This window comes from Venustampulla echinocandica (assembly GCF_003357145.1).
Source record: "Venustampulla echinocandica strain BP 5553 chromosome Unknown scaffold_0, whole genome shotgun sequence".
NCBI classification, from domain to species: Eukaryota; Fungi; Ascomycota; class Leotiomycetes; order Helotiales; family Pleuroascaceae; genus Venustampulla; species Venustampulla echinocandica.
Window position 1 is genome coordinate 834,267 of NW_022474205.1, and position 15,856 is coordinate 850,122.

The window sequence follows — 15,856 nt, forward strand, 5'->3', positions numbered from 1 at the left end:
ATCAAAAAGAGAGTTCAAAGGTCGTAACGGGCATTTCATTCAGGTGTTGAAACCCATCGAGAGGCCAAAAACAAGTGTAACAACAATAAAAACTAGCTAAATATTTTCCATGGGGATGTTGAAATGCCCCTCCTATTTTTTCATCCGTTTTAAGGTATGCATCAAACTAACCACAGCGAGAAAGCTTGAAAACAAGGAAAGAAAAAAGGTAAGAAAGGGGCTAAGAGGTATAGGAATGAAGCAGTTACTCGAGTAGAGTAAAACAGAAACCCTCCGATTCACGACCCCCTCCTCCCCCCAATCAGATGGCGACCTTCGTATCGCCGCCCATCTCGCCGCTCAATTCTCTATTCGTGACGCCTCTTCTCTGTTCTCCTCCTCGTCGACCAAGAGTCTCGGCGCTTGCTTGGGTAGCAACCACTCCATTTCCTTTGGCGACTCCATTACTAGAAGTAGCCCGGTGGGACAAGTACGTATCCAACCCCTTTTGAGCAGCTTGCAACGCGAGCTCTGCCTGGCGAAGGGATTGTCGAAGAACCTGCGCGACCAGATCCTCAGCATCCTCATCCCGTACCACCTTTCCATTCGTTGTAGTCCCATTCCCGAGGTTCTGGCCATTCTTTCCCTGCGCCTGCGCCTTCTTTTCTTCAAGCAATCTCTTTATATGATCATTCAGCCATAATCCTTCCAGCTGCTCCTTTTTCATATTTTTCGCTCCGGCGATAAATCCGCGACATGTGTCCGCGCCACAGAAACAATCAAATCCCTGCGCCATGTCCCACTCCGTGCTTGGGTAGAAGAATGTCAATTCATCGCCTGCTTTGAGGCCCTTTGGGCCAACGATGACATTGAGGGATGAGGTATCGAAGATCTATTTCTAGAGAACGGGAGGCAGGGTTGTTTGTCAGTCCCTTGCTCCCTTATTATAGTTTATTCAGGTCTATTTTCCTTTGTGTTTATTTTGGAAGAGAGGATGGGTATAGAGAGGAAAGAGGACTAACGACACTGGGCACGCAACCATGATTGATATACACCAAGTCACTATTCAGATTCATATGCTGGTCCCGTCCAATCTGCACTGTAGCATATGTTGCCTTCTCTGCAAGCGTACACGGTGGGAAGGCAAGCTTGGCAAAGACGGCGTTCGGTGGGAGGTCGACTGTGGAAATGGATTTCGTAGTGAACGAATCTTTCTCGGCGGCATAAAGCACCTTTTGGACGTCGGAGTGCGAGGGCTGTTGCCAGTGTGGGGTGAGTGGTGGCATTTTTGATTGAGTTTTGTTGGAGCTTGGCGCTTGAATTTGAGGTATGTAGTAGTCTTCTACGTTTTTCTTTGGTGCACTCGGAGGGTGGACAGAATTGTTGCTCTGGCTTTTGGTTGTGGCGTGAAAGGAATGGAGAGGAAGGGAAGAACGGGGTTGGGTTTCGGTTTGGGTCAAGACGGTCGTAGTGTAGTCAATTGGATCTATGGGATCGGTTTTACAAGCTGCAATGAAGCTTCACGATGGGAGAATCAAGTTGAGAAAATATGGGAATCAGCTGAGTTTTAGCCTCATGCCTCATGCTAGAACTAGAACGTGGACTCTCGGAGCGAAGGAAACCTCGGGAAGTACATATACAATCTGCGTCATGTGCACCGACGATGATGTAGGAACCCGCTTTTATAGTTCTGATACAACTAATAGTAAGAGAAAGGCGAAAGACCTCGGTTGCGGATGGAGGGGCAAGTGTTGTTTTCGGATAATTGCCCCTCCACACCCACTTTGCTAGGAACGACACAATTAGCATTGAATCAACCCACCCATCCAGGCTGCTAAATGCTTGTTTTTGGGGCGAATTAAGCAGTATTAAATCTATTCCCACCTTGGGACCGAAGTACTATCTAATAAATATGCCTCCTAATCATCATAGGGCCTCTCTATTAGTTAACCGTGGATTTTCGCGCTACCTAAACAAAACACCGGCTATTAGTTGCGCACGTGCGTCTCAATTTGCGGATGTGATGGTTGAAGCTTATTATTATTAACTCACCGAAGCCGTCGGAGCGAGTAGTAAGGGATAATTAAGGGGTAGTAGCTCGGGAAACCCCAATCTACCTTGCATATAGTATAGCGCTCTAGGCATCGCCCCTCATCTCATTAAGGTTGAAGGCTAAAGCGGGGGGCGTGTTGCCACCAACTAAGGTTGAACCCTGGGAACGCTGCCAAAGCATGCCTTCGACAAGTGGTCGATACTGGGCAGCAATAGTGAAAAAAGCTCGACCCACGAAGTTATCCCTAGAGAGAAATTAATGGCTAGTACATATAGCGACGTCAAAAAGATGCAAGTTCCAGTGAAAACAAATCGCTTATCAATACTGCGCTATATAGCTCAGACCATTTTGAATGATGGGTCAGGTCAGCGAGCCTGCTGTCGTATTGTATCCAGTGTTGATTAACCATTTTGCATATGTAACAACGGCGATATCACAAAAGTCGGGGCAGCCATCTCTTTGAGGCTGCCCCCGGGGCTAAGTGATAGGACTTTCGTTCACGTGAAACTTTGGCTCTCCAAGACTAGCACCACCTGATAAATTTCCGGGGGGATTCGGGACGGTCTGGATATAAACTTGCGAGCTGATATAGTTTCCGATATGGGTCGGTAAGGGCGGAAAAGCTGTCGACGAAACGGCCGATGACACATTTGAATACAGGAGCAGAATAGTGTATCGAGGTATACCAGTCTTCCAAGTTAGATGTTATTAGTAGTTGGCCGCAACTGAATTTATAGAGAAACCTGCTTATACTCAGGGTTGAGCGTTTGAGGGCTGGTAGCGAGAATGCCAGAATGGGCACCTGGTACGCAAGCTCCAGCTGTTCCAATATCCAACCACACGCCCCCAACGCAATAGGACTCCCGGTAGCTATAAATGAGTCTACAGAGCGATTTGCCTACCCCGCAAAGTCCTACTACAGCCCATTTAGATCAAATAGAAACAAAATAATCTGCAAAGCAAAACTACTAGAGGCGATAAAATGAAGGACGAAGTACATGATGGATTAGGAGCGCTTGAAAGTGGCGAAGCCAAGTAGAAGAGAAATTGAGGGATGAAAGAAATAGAAGTTGTCCATCTTGATTGTGTACATCTAATTTGCATTTTCTGGGAAGGTGCTGCCATCCAAACTTAGAATACATGACATAGCAGTCGTTACTTAACGGCACAGTTAACAGATCTGCCGTCAATATTTTGCCAGATCAATTACTGACCGCTAGTCTGCTTCGCTAGCATGTGATGGGTGGAATCACTATGATGCACCTGATGGGCAACGTTGGCGACCCCAAATATTTGTGTGATAGAGGATGAGGACGAATGTCCGACTAAGGACATTTACTGTGGACGGCGGCACTGCGGCAGCTTTGCGCATATTGACCGTTGCAGTCGTTCCCCTTGTTTGCCTGAGTTTAATAGTCATAATACTCGAGCAGACTTTAGAACTAGTGGTGAAGACGATGTTGCCAAGGCTCGGAGGTGCCTTTCCTCGAATTCAGCACAAGACACATTAGGCAAGAATAGAAAGGGTGGGTTCAACTAGTAAATTCCAAGGCCGATAGCATGATAAACCTGATAGGGTTGGTGTGCTGCAAATCTGGAAATAGCGGACGTCTATTAGATGGATTGGGTGTCAGAGGAGACGTGGAGGCAAACAAGTATTTTAATGAGATACCTGGGTACCGTCGAAGGTTATCGCTTAGTCATCCACCCCGCTAGCGTCGGCGCAGGTGCGCCTCGCTCCATTTCAGGTTCTCAAGTCGCGGCTTTGTACTTGAAATTCCAACCTCCAGCTCCGTCTCTTGACTTTTAACAAACAACTTCGCAATGACAGACGCAATTTCCATCGAAGAGACCAACAGGCTGCGGGTGTCTCTTGGCATGAAGCCATTACCCGTTCCTGGATCCAACGGCGCCGGCTTGAACGACACAACATCAGCATCTCCGCCTGTCGACGACGTAGGTAGCACTCTCGAGAGTCGCCAAGCCGAAGGCTACGACAATTATCGCACGTTACAGAAAGCAGAGGAGGCGAAAAGGAAACGTGACGCGAAAGCCGAAGCTATCAAAAAGGCCCGCGATGCTGCCAAGCGGTTCTCGAAGCTGGAAGGCAAAGGCCTGGGAGAGGCAGAGGAAGGCGAATTAGATGCGAAGGCCTGGTTGCTGAAACAGAGGAAGAGACAAAAGGAAATCGAGAAGGCAAGGAGGAGGGAACAAGAGCTAGCGGATGCTGAGGCCGTTGCACAGTATACTACAGTGGATCTCGCTGGTGTCAAGGTTGGGCATGAGCTGGAAACGTTTGAAGATGGAGAAGAACAAGTTTTGACTCTCAAAGACACGACTATCGATGAGAATGAGGAGGAGGGCGACGAACTCGAGAACTTAGATTTACGCGAACGAGAAAAACTCCACGAGAAGCTAGAACTCAAGAAGAAGAAGCCTGTCTACAACCCCAACGACGTCGACGAGTCGGGCGACAAGAGCATTTTGGCCCACTATGATGAAGAAATCGAAGGCAAGAAAACCAAGAGATTTACCCTTGATGGCAAGGGAAGCATCGCGGAAATAAGTGCTGAACGTGGCGCCGCGGTAAAGGCCAAGCCCAAAGCCATTAGTCTAGATATTTTAAGTGAGTTTATTCATTCTACCCAACCTCTTTTCCACGTACTAATATCTTCCTCAGAAGACGACGTCAGGTCTGACTACATGGATATATCGGAAGTGAAAGTCAGAAAGCCAAAGAAAAAGAAGGCGAAATCAACCCGTCAAAAGGCTGTGGACGAGGACGATATATTCCCCCCTATCGAAACCACCGGCAGCCCTGCAGATAATGGAAATGGAATGGATATTGACCAGCCAGCCGAACCTGCCAAGAAGCGCACTTATGATGATATGTCACTGGTTGATGATGACGATCTGCAGGCATCGCTCGCTGCTCAGCGAAGAAACGTCCTAAAGAAGCGCCAAAAGCTAAGACCGGAGGAACTGGTTCAGCAAATGCGAGAAGAAGCTTCTGCTACACCTGCCGGTGAAAACGAAATAGACGACACCCCAACTGGTTTAGTGATTGATGAGACATCTGAGTTTGTAGCGAACTTGCAGAAACCCGTCGCGCCAGAGCAAAAGCGGAGACCAAGTTCTCAACCAGCCGAGGTAGTAACAACAATGGAAGATGACTCTGACGAGGATGTCAATATGGATCGATCATACGCCGATATTGAAGATGAGGAGGATCGCAAGGCTCGGCTAGAGAGGGAAACATCTGCCAGCGCGGACATGACAGAAACTGGGCTGGAACGAGAAGCTACACTGGAAAAGGGACTTGGCTCCACTTTGAACCTTCTAAAAGGCAGAGGAATCATCCGAACGGAAGACACCGGAGATCTCAATGCAATCTTTAGACAAAAACAGAAGTTCTTGGCCGAGAAACAGCATCGCGAGGCAGATGCCGAGAAGAAGGCTCGAACTCAAAGAGAACGAGATCGTGCAACAGGTCGCTTGGATCGGATGTCTGCTCGAGAGAAGGAGGATTATGCGCGATCTCAAAACACATACCGAGACCAACTGGAGTCCCGCCAATTGGCCGACCATTTCAACAAGGAGTACAAGCCGAACGTGGAGCTGAAGTACGTCGATGACTTTGGCCGGCACATGAACCAGAAGGAAGCCTTTAAACATTTGTCACATCAGTTCCACGGAAAAGGAAGCGGGAAGCAAAAGACTGAGAAGTTACTGAAGAAAATTGAGGACGAGAAGCGCAGGGAGGCTCAGAGCACACTAGACGGATCGCAAATGGGTGGCATGAGCGGTGCGGCTGCACAGCAGTTAAAGAAGCAGAGACAAGCCGGTGTCAGGCTGGCATGAAATCGAGTCATGGTTTCGGAATCGGCAGAAAAGGTGCAACCTCCTCACACTGTATTTAACCTTATTTAATGCTGACGAATGCTTTTTGAAAGTTGAGATCTGTTGACCATTCAACATCTTGGCACTTTCCATGTGAGTCTGCTCGTTGCTGCATCCAACTAATTATACCTGACTAGACACCATCACGGAGACATTCTTCCAGAGCCTTGACAGACAGTGTTGTTTTCATCCATTATCATTCCTCCTTGCATCGGCTGGTCTTCCTGGAACTTCCTTGCCATTCTATTTATGTTTAGCATCCGAAGTCGGATAGCTTGGGCATTTGCACCTTGACATGCGTCAAAGGTATATGGTACTAATTCCTTAAGCAAGGCGGTTGGAATCTTTAGAGTTAGGCTTCTAGCTCCGTGGGCAAGACCGTACGAGTCCTATATCATTCGTAAATATTCTCGCTACCTTTGCATCTCTATCCTGTCTATGTCTATTGTGACATAAATTATTTGCCATGGATCGTGAAATTGTGTCTTAGTTAAGGACAAGCTGGCCTAATAAAGCATCGTTCTCGGTGATGAGGAACATGGTGTTATAATTGTCATCCAACTCATAATCTTCCTCTTCGAGGGTATACGATAGTTCGCCAGCGGATCTCCCTTGCCTACCTTCACCATGAACCAATTAGGGGCCAATCTGTTGGCTGAGCTTAATACGCGAGTGCTTTCCAACGAAGCCCTGTAAACCTCTTCAGCATTCTCCTAGCAAGACCATATACTTAGATCGTCAGCTCTCGAACGATAATTGGGGGTTCCTCGCTACCATGTCTTGGTTGGATATTCCTGGGCGGCCAAAGATGCAAGGACGTCCGTTGAGGCGTGCCGAGTTAATGAAGATCTAAACTCGGGTCCTGGCTAGGGTATACCTTGAATTTAAGCCTAATCAGTTTATATGCTTATTGGTTGTATAATACTTTAGTTGTAAAACCATTTCCAATACAATCAACTGTCGTCTGTCTAGCGCAAACCTGAGTGAACCTTTGCCGCCTTATTTTTACTCTCTTCCTATTGAGGTAGGGAAAGTCAGAAAAACCACTCATATGACATAACCCTCTAATAGAGGATGGGCGAACTTGGATTATCTCTTCGATGCCTCGTATTGTAGGGCAAATGAAGACACTAGGATTTGCAGAAGTAGTTAGTTTAAGACGTAATGGGTGTGTATCGTACAACAGCAATCACCCTCGCTGTGGACCTAGAAACTGATTGCTCCCAAAACCATCCAGTCAAAATAAGGAGGTATACCCTCAGTGGGTAGCAGTGGTGTAGCCGTAGCCTCGCTCATAGTAGTGAAAAGCAAAATAGCAATCACTTCCACTCCAATTGGTAAATAAGTTCGTCAAATTACTTCGGGCAGGTTTGCCCATCTCAAGTATTAAGCAAGCAACCCCCATCCACCTTCTTAGAATTATTATCTACCTTTCTTCGCTCAACATTGCGAGTTCCAAAATGTTATCACTCGATTATCTCCTGTCATTAAACATGAATAAAAGAAAACATTGTGTCCACAAACGACTCCGGAAGTCCAACATCCACCGACACTTCGGTTCTCATAGCCTCTTCACTCAAAACCGTCACAATGTAATTCATCTTGCCGAACTCGTCATATTATTTTCGAATCTACGGGGAGAAGATGTGACCTCCAAACAAGCACTCTCTATCTTCCAGTACCAGAACGAGCCGAGATTTGATCTCAGCAAAGACATGAGAGATGTCCCAGACGAGGAGGTGATTGTCTTGTACTTTCACTTATTTGACGACATGTATTTCTTTGGCTCATTGGCGCCTCGCTGCGATATTATACTTGCCCCCGAGGAAGCCAAAGATCTAGGATACAATGGAAAACATGAGAGCTACAAAATGTGGAATATCAAGCGAAACAACTTCATTTGCATTCGTCCGTATAGACGGAAGCGTAGCGAAATAACGTTATATCGGAGGGAGACTGAAACCCCTTTCCGCTGGCAAAGATTGCACATGTATCTAGGCACCTTGTTACATGAAATGACACATGCGTTTTTCATGCTATGGGCGTGTAAGCATAAAGATTGTGGTGCCGGGACCTGGGAAAAGATGGGATTGTACGGGCATGGATGTTTGTGGCAGGATATTGCTCTGGCGCTTGAGATGGCTGTTAAGGAGTACCCCATCTGTCTTGATTTGACGCTGACACGCGAGATTGCCCTGGCGAGAGAGTTGAGGCTGACTGGGAGAGCAGTAGCAAGGGAGGGAGTAGAAAGGTGGAATATGGATTACGATATTCTTCAGCAGATCTTGGATTGGAAACGAAAGCGGTTTGTCACTGGGTTCGTCGAGATCCCCACTCGAAGCTGAAGCAGAGCTGTATCCACAAGATAGATAACAATTGAGAAATCAGCGGACTTCGCCTTACAAATATATGAACATCGTCAAGAGCCACTTGGCTAGCTCTTTGGGTACAAGAAATAGACGTCGCAAGCTTCGCCGTCTAGTACCATGAGTTAGAATCTCAACACTTGTATACATGGTATTGATACACTCTGATTGTACAGTTAATGCCTATCGCTATATTATACAACCACCTTGTCCTCCTTGGGCGGCTGGGGCTGCTCCTCCATAAACTTAGCCCATTCCTCTCCTACACCCTCCTCCACCTCAGTCAACTCTCCTTCCCCTAGTGCTCCATCCATGTCCTCAATCGCTCTCTTTGTCGCATCCTCCAAACTCATCTGAGCGCTTTCATCTATCGGCGGTAACCCTAACGCCTCCCTCTGTTTCCTAAACCTCTCCTTTACCTTGTCAGTCTGCATAATTCTCCACCGCAGTTTCCACCCTCCCATTCCCAATTCCTTAATTCTCCTCGCCTTGTCCCCTAGCAGATATTCATCCAGCCCCCCAGACTTATCCATGGTCCTCAAAACCCTCGTCGTGACCCTGACCCTCACGAACTGGTCCAGACTCTCGCTCCATAACCGTTTGAAATGTACATTCGGGCGCCAGTATCTGCGAGTTTTGATTTCGTTCTTTTCAGAGACTTGGTTGCCGAATCGGATTTTTTGCAGACCGTACAGACCAAAATTGGACTGTTTGTATATGGCTGAGGGCTTGTAGGGGTATGGTGGAACGGCGGCATGCTCAAAAGCTAGCCTTTGTTTTGTGGATTTCGCAAGGAGTGTGCAGGTATGGCTGAAGGTGCGAATATGGGTGAGAGAAGGATGGGTCGGGAGTTGGACAGGCATGGTGATGGATATTGGAGAGTGGCCGCGGTGGTAAATATAAGGGGTTGATGGCCGGCCGCTGTTCAATGGTGGGCGTATTATGTAGGTCTAAAAGCCGACATCAACATGAGCTAATTTGCGAGAGAGGCGGGCAAATCTAGTTGTTCGAATGGCGGAGGCAGCATGTCAATGGTGTTGAAGCTATATCGCGAATTTATTTCTTAGCTTGCAGGCGGCTGGAAGCCTGAGGCAGCAAATTATTGCGCTCCCTTTTTTCTACACCTACTTCAAGCTACCTACTTCGTACCTTATTCAATGCAACAATGGATATGTATCTAGGTAAGCACAGAAACACAAATATCTCATATATGTTATTTTCCTTATCACAATACTATCTACCTCTCGTGAACCTTAGTTCTTTCCCCCAAATACCAATTACAACAACCTCGTCTGAAGTATAAGCTACTATCCAAACTACTTCGAGTTGGCCTTTTCATACCCAAGCCTAACTATCGAAGACATACCCATTATCTGGTATAGTTCCCCACGTTGACTCCATCCCAAAACACCCCTGAAGTAAATGCACGATTCCTAGCACACCAAAAGTACGATAAATTCCAAAGCTAGTCCCAAAACCAGCACAATAACTAACACATTTATTTGCTCTCGACTCGCTATGCTTCCAGCTGAACTCCGGGGAAACAATTTCTGGAGGGAGTTCGTTAGTGTCCTGATCTCAGTTCGAACAGAACACAATCCATCCAAGCAACTCCACAGACGTGGGAATATCAGGTCGGCTCTTTCTCCTGGCAAGCGAATTGGTACCTGTCGCAACAAGGTCCATATATCACCTCGTGAACTGATACCAACTCATTCCAACTCTGCCACATCTCGCTCAGCGGGCAGTTCGTGCTTGATTTCTCCGATTTTTGTGTCTGTATACCGCGACTGGTGCGCAGTCGAGGATTCACCAGTCGAGGATTGCCCATTCGATGATTCTCCGTTGGGTGATTGCCCGTTTGGCGAATGGACAATTGGCGACACCACACTTGGCGATTGCACAGCCGACGGTGGCAGTGACCGTCTAGAAATTTCTGATCTTCCCCTGGCCGTCTGAACCCCATTCACTTGAACACCTGTTGTTGGACGAACAAGAGGAGGGCCTAATACCTCCACGGCAGGAGTCGCTGGCTCACACGGTACAATTTGAAGTCGAAACCGGCTCCATTCTTTGTTCGGTAAGTCGAGCCAAGCTTGAAATCCCCTCGCGATAAACTCAGTTTCGTTCCATTTCAGGAAAATGGACCGTAGATCCCCATCGCCCGTAAGGTTCTTTTGAACCTTCTTCTCTATTGCGGCCCGGTGGACTTTCCTCCCCAGCCAGTATCCAACGGCTGGACCGAACACGAGCAGCAGCCCACTGCTTACTGTTCCGGTTGTGATTCCTGTTGTCCAGGCTGCGATGTCTTCCTTCAATGTGAGCTTTGAGGCTGCAACGATCTCACCACTGAACTGAGTCCATTGGTCATGCGATATTTTCAACTCTTGCAGTTGGTCGTCATAAGGGAAGCCGGAAGAGAGCGATGCGCTCTTCGTGGGAATGGCAAATCTAGTCCAACCTGGCGCTCTTGGTAGAGGTGGGTATGCCGGTGGTAGGGAGAGGGTTGGTGATGGCACTGACGCGGCAGGTTCAGCGAGGTTATCGAGTCTTTTGCTTCAAGTTAGCAAGGCACTGGAAAGTAGGCAAATCTCTCTCATGTATTTGGATACTAACGACTGTGTGTTTCGGAGTGTTTTGCTAGCCATATCGAGCGACAGAACTTGCTAGTTCGCAGTGTTCAAGAACGGGAGATCGAAGGTTTCGGGGAGCAAGATGTTACCCGTAAAACAGAAGACATCCAGACCCTGTTAAGAACAGGGCCATGTTAGGACGGATCGACAGAAGCCAATAAGCATATTAAAAAATCTAACCCAAATCTGGCGATTTACCCGGTTGCTGACGGTGAGAGGTACGAATCCTCTGCGGCGAAGTCATTGGCTAGTTTGCCTTCATCCGTAGGAAAGCTGAAAGTTGGAACCTTAATGCAACGTGGTAAAGCTAGCCAATGAGAGCCATTCCTAAATCCTAATCAACTCAGACAAACTTCTTTCCAACATCGAATGTTGACTTCCACTCAGTGCGGTCTCGCTTGGATTTGAGTCTGCGGGTAGGGCGTTGCTATGGGGATGATAATCTACGAAGCAATGGCACAGCCAAGGAGTTTGGGCAACTCACAGCCGTCTGACTTTCTACCAAGGCTTGGGATAACGCAATATCTCTCAAAATGACTTGGCATGATATACAAGCTGTAGTCAAGTTATTATTAGACATTTTGAAACGGCTCGATCCTCGTTCCCACTAGGCAAGTAAACAGACGGAAAACTGCCTAACAATAACATCTCGACCAAATAATAAGAGAAGAAGGTAAAAAATGTACAGTTATAACAGTACGCCGTAAACTAACAAACGGACAAGGACCAGATGAAATAAATTGAGAATTTTAATAAATGATGCATGCTGCTTATTAACAGGGTAAGGATGACAAGCGGCAGAACATATCCCCGAAGCGAGGCTAGAACTTTGTTGACATTCACAGCCTCGCGATTTCAGGGTCTATACTTGCAAACATACTCGAATTTTAACCCCACCACAAAGATGCTGCCGCCTATCGATTCTACCATTCTCGAATCCAATCCCAAATTTGCAGCATTGCATGCCACCCTCGCAAATACCATCTTAAACCCAAATGGCTCGACTAGAAACCACTCAGGGCAAAAAGAGCGCGCTCCTAGCTCTGAGGTCAGTTACCCCATCCAGACCTCCTCCGTTCTTCTAAATGCCAGCTATCTATCTCCCGTCAATTAACTAGCTAAAGCTAATCTCTCAGCCTCTAGGCACTAAAGGTATCCCGGATTCGCGCAGCCAAATCACATATCCTCCTCGTCGCTCTCCGTAATCTCCCTCTCTCGCCCTCCACATCATGCTCAACAACCAGTACCACAAAGCCAAGCACCAAATCTCAAGCAAAGCAACCCACACGATCCCTTCCCCCTGAACTTGTTGAATTAATACTCCTCCTTACCTCACGCCTCTCATCCACACCCCCGCCCTCCCAACTCAAACTCCTTGAAGCCACCCCACAATGGTACTCTCTATCCACATACCTCCCTGAAATCGGCGCACATGTATCAGCACATCTCCAAACACAAGCTCTCTCACTCGCACGCATCGTATCACCAAGCACCAACCCATCTTTCCTCCACCGCAACATCCCAAAACTCACCCCCACAATAACATCCCTCCAGCACAGCATCTCCACCAAGAAAGAAGACCTGCATAAGCAACATGCACTCTTAGCAGCCCGTACAACGTCCCTATTACAAACATACCAAATTGCCACAGCTCTTACGATCCAACTCCTCGAAACATCCAAAAATGGCTCCCTCTCCCTAGAAAAATATTACCTCACGAAGATGAACTCCCTCGCGCTAGAAATGCAGAAGATAGAGCTGGATGCGAGGGAGAAGGCTTTGAAGGGGGAGAAAATGGTTTATACGCCGGATGTAGCCAATGCGTTGGGGCGGTATATGGAGAATTTGAGGGATGGGAGGGAGAGGTTGAAGGATCGGAAGAGGGGTGCTGAGAGGGTGCTTTGGGGGTATGGGATTGGGAGGAGGCAGGAGGAAGGGGGGAGGGAGAAGGAAAGGGTTATGAGAGAGATTGCGAGGGTTTATGGGGAGTTACTTAAGGAGGTGGAAGAGGCGGGGAGGGATGTGAAGAGGTTGAAAGGGGGCAGGTAGATGTAGAAAGTAGGTGGTAATAGTTAATGAAGGATAAATATATGAGACCAGATCTTTGTTGAACAGCATGATTGTAGAGTGGATTTTAAAGGTGTTTGTACATTAAACTTCTATCTAGCCAAATACATAATTCACATCCCCGGAACTATATCCCATGAAGCCCTTCCCAATGAACACTTCATTTAAGGCTTGACAGCGTGAATGGCGGCTGCGAGTCTCTTGACGTTGCCGGTTGTGATACCAGCGACAGATATTCTGCCATCCTTGGTGGCATATACGGAGTGCTAAAACCAAATTATCAGTACCCAGTCTCCCGTACATCAACCTTCAAAACTTACCTCCTTGGCCAACTTCTCCATTTGCTCAGGTGTCAACCCAGTGTAGGCGAACATGCCAATCTGGCTTGTGATATGGCTCCAATCATGCTTTGATCCCAAGCTCTCCAACTCTTTCTTCAAGAGTGCTCGCATGGTGATGATACGGTCAGCCATACCCTTAACTTCTCCCAGCCATTGCTCGTTCAAAGCTGGACTGTGGAGAATCTCGGAGGCGATACGGGCACCGTGGACTGGGGGGTTGGAGTAGAGGGGTCGGACGAGGATCTTGATCTGAGAGTCGACTCGCTTCTTCTCATCTGCGTTTTCGCAGACGATGGAGAAGGCGCCTACACGCTCGCCGTAGAGACCCTATATCATATTAGCGTTGAGAAATCGAAATCGATTGGTCATTCATCGTACCATGTTCTTGGCGAATGATTGAGCGAGGCATGGGTTGTGGCCTTGCTCGACGAAGTGTCGGACTGGGAAAGCATCTTGGTCTGTGTTCCCTGAAGCAAATCCTTGGTATGCCATGTCGAAGAACGCATAGTGACCTCCAGCCTTGACGGCCTGGCTGATCTCTTTCCATTGCTCAACAGTTGGGTCAACACCGGTGGGGTTGTGGGCGCATGCATGGAGCAAGAAAACGCTGCCCTTTGGTGCTCCCTTGATATCCGCAACCATGCCCTCAAAGTCAAGGCCAATGGTGTCTTTGTTGTAGTACCGGTATTTTTCGACTTCGAGTCCTGAGTCCTTGAACACAGCCGCGTGGTTTGCCCATGATGGATTGGGGATATAGATTTTCTTTGCGCCGGGGTAGAACCTTTGGATGAATGCGCCTCCGATTCTCAAGGCGCCTGTGCCCGAGATGGATTGTGTGATGACAAGGCGGTCCAGTGCGCTGGAGCCTTTACCATATGCGAGGACGGCCGCAGCCTTGGTGAACTCAGGAACACCAGTGATACCAGCATATTCTTTGTTCAATTGTTGCGAAACGACTTTGTCCTCGGCGGTTCGGACGGAGGGAAGGACGTATGGCTTGCCTTGGTCGTCCCGGTATGCGCCGACACCTAGCAAACAACGTTAGCATTGCGATTTCCCAATTGATTCAGCAGAGCTTGGGCATACCTAGGTTGATCTTCTCCTTGAAGCTATCGGCCTTGAAAGCCTCAGTGATACCTAATATGGGGTTAATAAAAACCAATATGGAGACGATGCCTCGGCAGTGATGCCATACCTAAGATAGCCTTGCAGGAAACGGACCGGTTAGCAATTGGAACAATTGGCAGGCAGACCTAGGAGGAGCTTACATCCTATTCGACAATTAGCTAATGTTCTGTTTCAATTCATCACACTCGGCGAATTGACTTACTGGAGGTCCTTGGGGCACGTTAGCCCATGTGGAAGCTTGTCTGGCCGCTATCGCGCTCCTCGCAGCGATATTACGGGAGACAGCCTGTCTGCTAGCTAGTCTGACGGATGAGAGCATGATAAATAGCGGGAAGGGCGGAGAAGGGGGATATATAGAAAGAGAGTGAAATGTTTTTAATGGAGGATGGAGGGAAAAGGGAGGTATTGCAGGTGTCAACGACAGATATGCGGTAGGTAAATGGGGTGACTGTGTTGTTCCGATATTTGTTGCGAGCACGATCCAGCTTGCAGGGGGACAACAGGAAAACAGGGGTTCGCGTCCCAGGCGAGGGAAATTTATTACTGGAATGAGTAATCGCGTGGGGAGCGCTTCCGTTTCCCCCACGCCCCAAAGGGGAAACCCGACAGACGAGAGACTCCAGAGAGTAAATAAACAAAAGTCTCCACAACTCCAAGAGTTCCTCTATATAACTTGGCAAACTCCTAAATAAACTTAACCCTTGAATTAAATTGATTTCTTTTCTTGATTATCTATTTAAGGAGGTGATATGTAAGGGATGGAATATTGAAACAATCAATAACATGAAATGCTTGCATAAAGCAAGTATAAAGCAAGCATAAAATCCCAATCCAAGTCTGGAACGTTACTGAACTAGGAAATGAGCGAGCGATGCTTTACTACTAGATGTCTTCTTTCGAATTCAATTTTTGGCTTGTGATATCATGTGTGTTCTTCTCACAAGCCAGGTACCTATGTAGTCACGGTCGTCCTATTTGGGCTTAGTGCCTCCCACCTGGTATGTAGCTCCGCACTCGTGAGAGCTTACCCCCCCCCCCGAACACACAATGCACACGTCTACTTCCCTCCTTGCTCTCTCCATTCCTTGACCTCCGATAGTTCTCTACAATCATAACTTTCAAATTGACTACCTTCGAAAAGTGGCGCCAAAGACCTTCTTGTTGCACTACTTGGCTAACGGTCAGATGATCGATACCTATTGATTTGGAAGATCTCCCACCCTGTTCCCCAGCAACACTATATTATCGTACGCGCCGCATACACATTGCAAGTCAGGGCCTACACCAGTTTAATTCTTGAGTTATTAGTGCAGAGGTACCCTCATGTTTGTTCTATGGTAAGAAGAGTTTAGAGGTCAACAGATAGAATTGTGATAGTCTGAATAGGCT

The 15,856-nt window shown here is 47.6% G+C and overlaps 7 protein-coding genes across 7 annotated transcripts; 3 read left to right on the top strand and 4 right to left on the bottom strand.

The window, feature by feature from the left end:
- Positions 1-301: 301 nt before the first annotated feature.
- On the bottom strand, positions 302-1,265 carry BP5553_00253 (putative galactose-proton symport; the record flags this gene model as incomplete). The annotated part of the gene is made up of 2 exons (XM_032008876.1): positions 302-871; positions 1,002-1,265. 2 exons carry the CDS (start codon positions 1,263-1,265, stop codon positions 302-304), a joined length of 834 nt encoding a protein of 277 aa, XP_031872930.1.
- Positions 1,266-3,856: 2,591 nt separating this feature from the next.
- Positions 3,857-5,893, top strand: BP5553_00254 (Uncharacterized protein; the record flags this gene model as incomplete). The annotated part of the gene is made up of 2 exons (XM_032008877.1): positions 3,857-4,658; positions 4,713-5,893. The coding sequence occupies 2 exons, from the start codon at positions 3,857-3,859 to the stop codon at positions 5,891-5,893; spliced, it is 1,983 nt and encodes a 660-aa protein (XP_031872931.1).
- A 1,499-nt stretch (positions 5,894-7,392) lies between these two features.
- Positions 7,393-8,277, top strand: BP5553_00255 (uncharacterized protein; the record flags this gene model as incomplete). Its single annotated transcript, XM_032008878.1, has 1 exon — positions 7,393-8,277. One exon carries the CDS (start codon positions 7,393-7,395, stop codon positions 8,275-8,277), a length of 885 nt encoding a protein of 294 aa, XP_031872932.1.
- A 215-nt stretch (positions 8,278-8,492) lies between these two features.
- Positions 8,493-9,161, bottom strand: BP5553_00256 (uncharacterized protein; the record flags this gene model as incomplete). The annotated part of the gene is made up of 1 exon (XM_032008879.1): positions 8,493-9,161. The coding sequence occupies one exon, from the start codon at positions 9,159-9,161 to the stop codon at positions 8,493-8,495; it is 669 nt and encodes a 222-aa protein (XP_031872933.1).
- Positions 9,162-10,010: 849 nt separating this feature from the next.
- BP5553_00257 (uncharacterized protein) lies at positions 10,011-10,946 on the bottom strand (the record flags this gene model as incomplete). The annotated part of the gene is made up of 2 exons (XM_032008880.1): positions 10,011-10,848; positions 10,915-10,946. The coding sequence occupies 2 exons, from the start codon at positions 10,944-10,946 to the stop codon at positions 10,011-10,013; spliced, it is 870 nt and encodes a 289-aa protein (XP_031872934.1).
- Positions 10,947-11,835: 889 nt separating this feature from the next.
- On the top strand, positions 11,836-12,980 carry BP5553_00258 (Uncharacterized protein; the record flags this gene model as incomplete). The annotated part of the gene is made up of 2 exons (XM_032008881.1): positions 11,836-11,979; positions 12,075-12,980. 2 exons carry the CDS (start codon positions 11,836-11,838, stop codon positions 12,978-12,980), a joined length of 1,050 nt encoding a protein of 349 aa, XP_031872935.1.
- Positions 12,981-13,162: 182 nt separating this feature from the next.
- Positions 13,163-14,786, bottom strand: BP5553_00259 (Aspartate aminotransferase; the record flags this gene model as incomplete). Its single annotated transcript, XM_032008882.1, has 6 exons — positions 13,163-13,264; positions 13,319-13,666; positions 13,718-14,367; positions 14,426-14,476; positions 14,535-14,592; positions 14,670-14,786. 6 exons carry the CDS (start codon positions 14,784-14,786, stop codon positions 13,163-13,165), a joined length of 1,326 nt encoding a protein of 441 aa, XP_031872936.1.
- Positions 14,787-15,856: the final 1,070 nt, after the last annotated feature.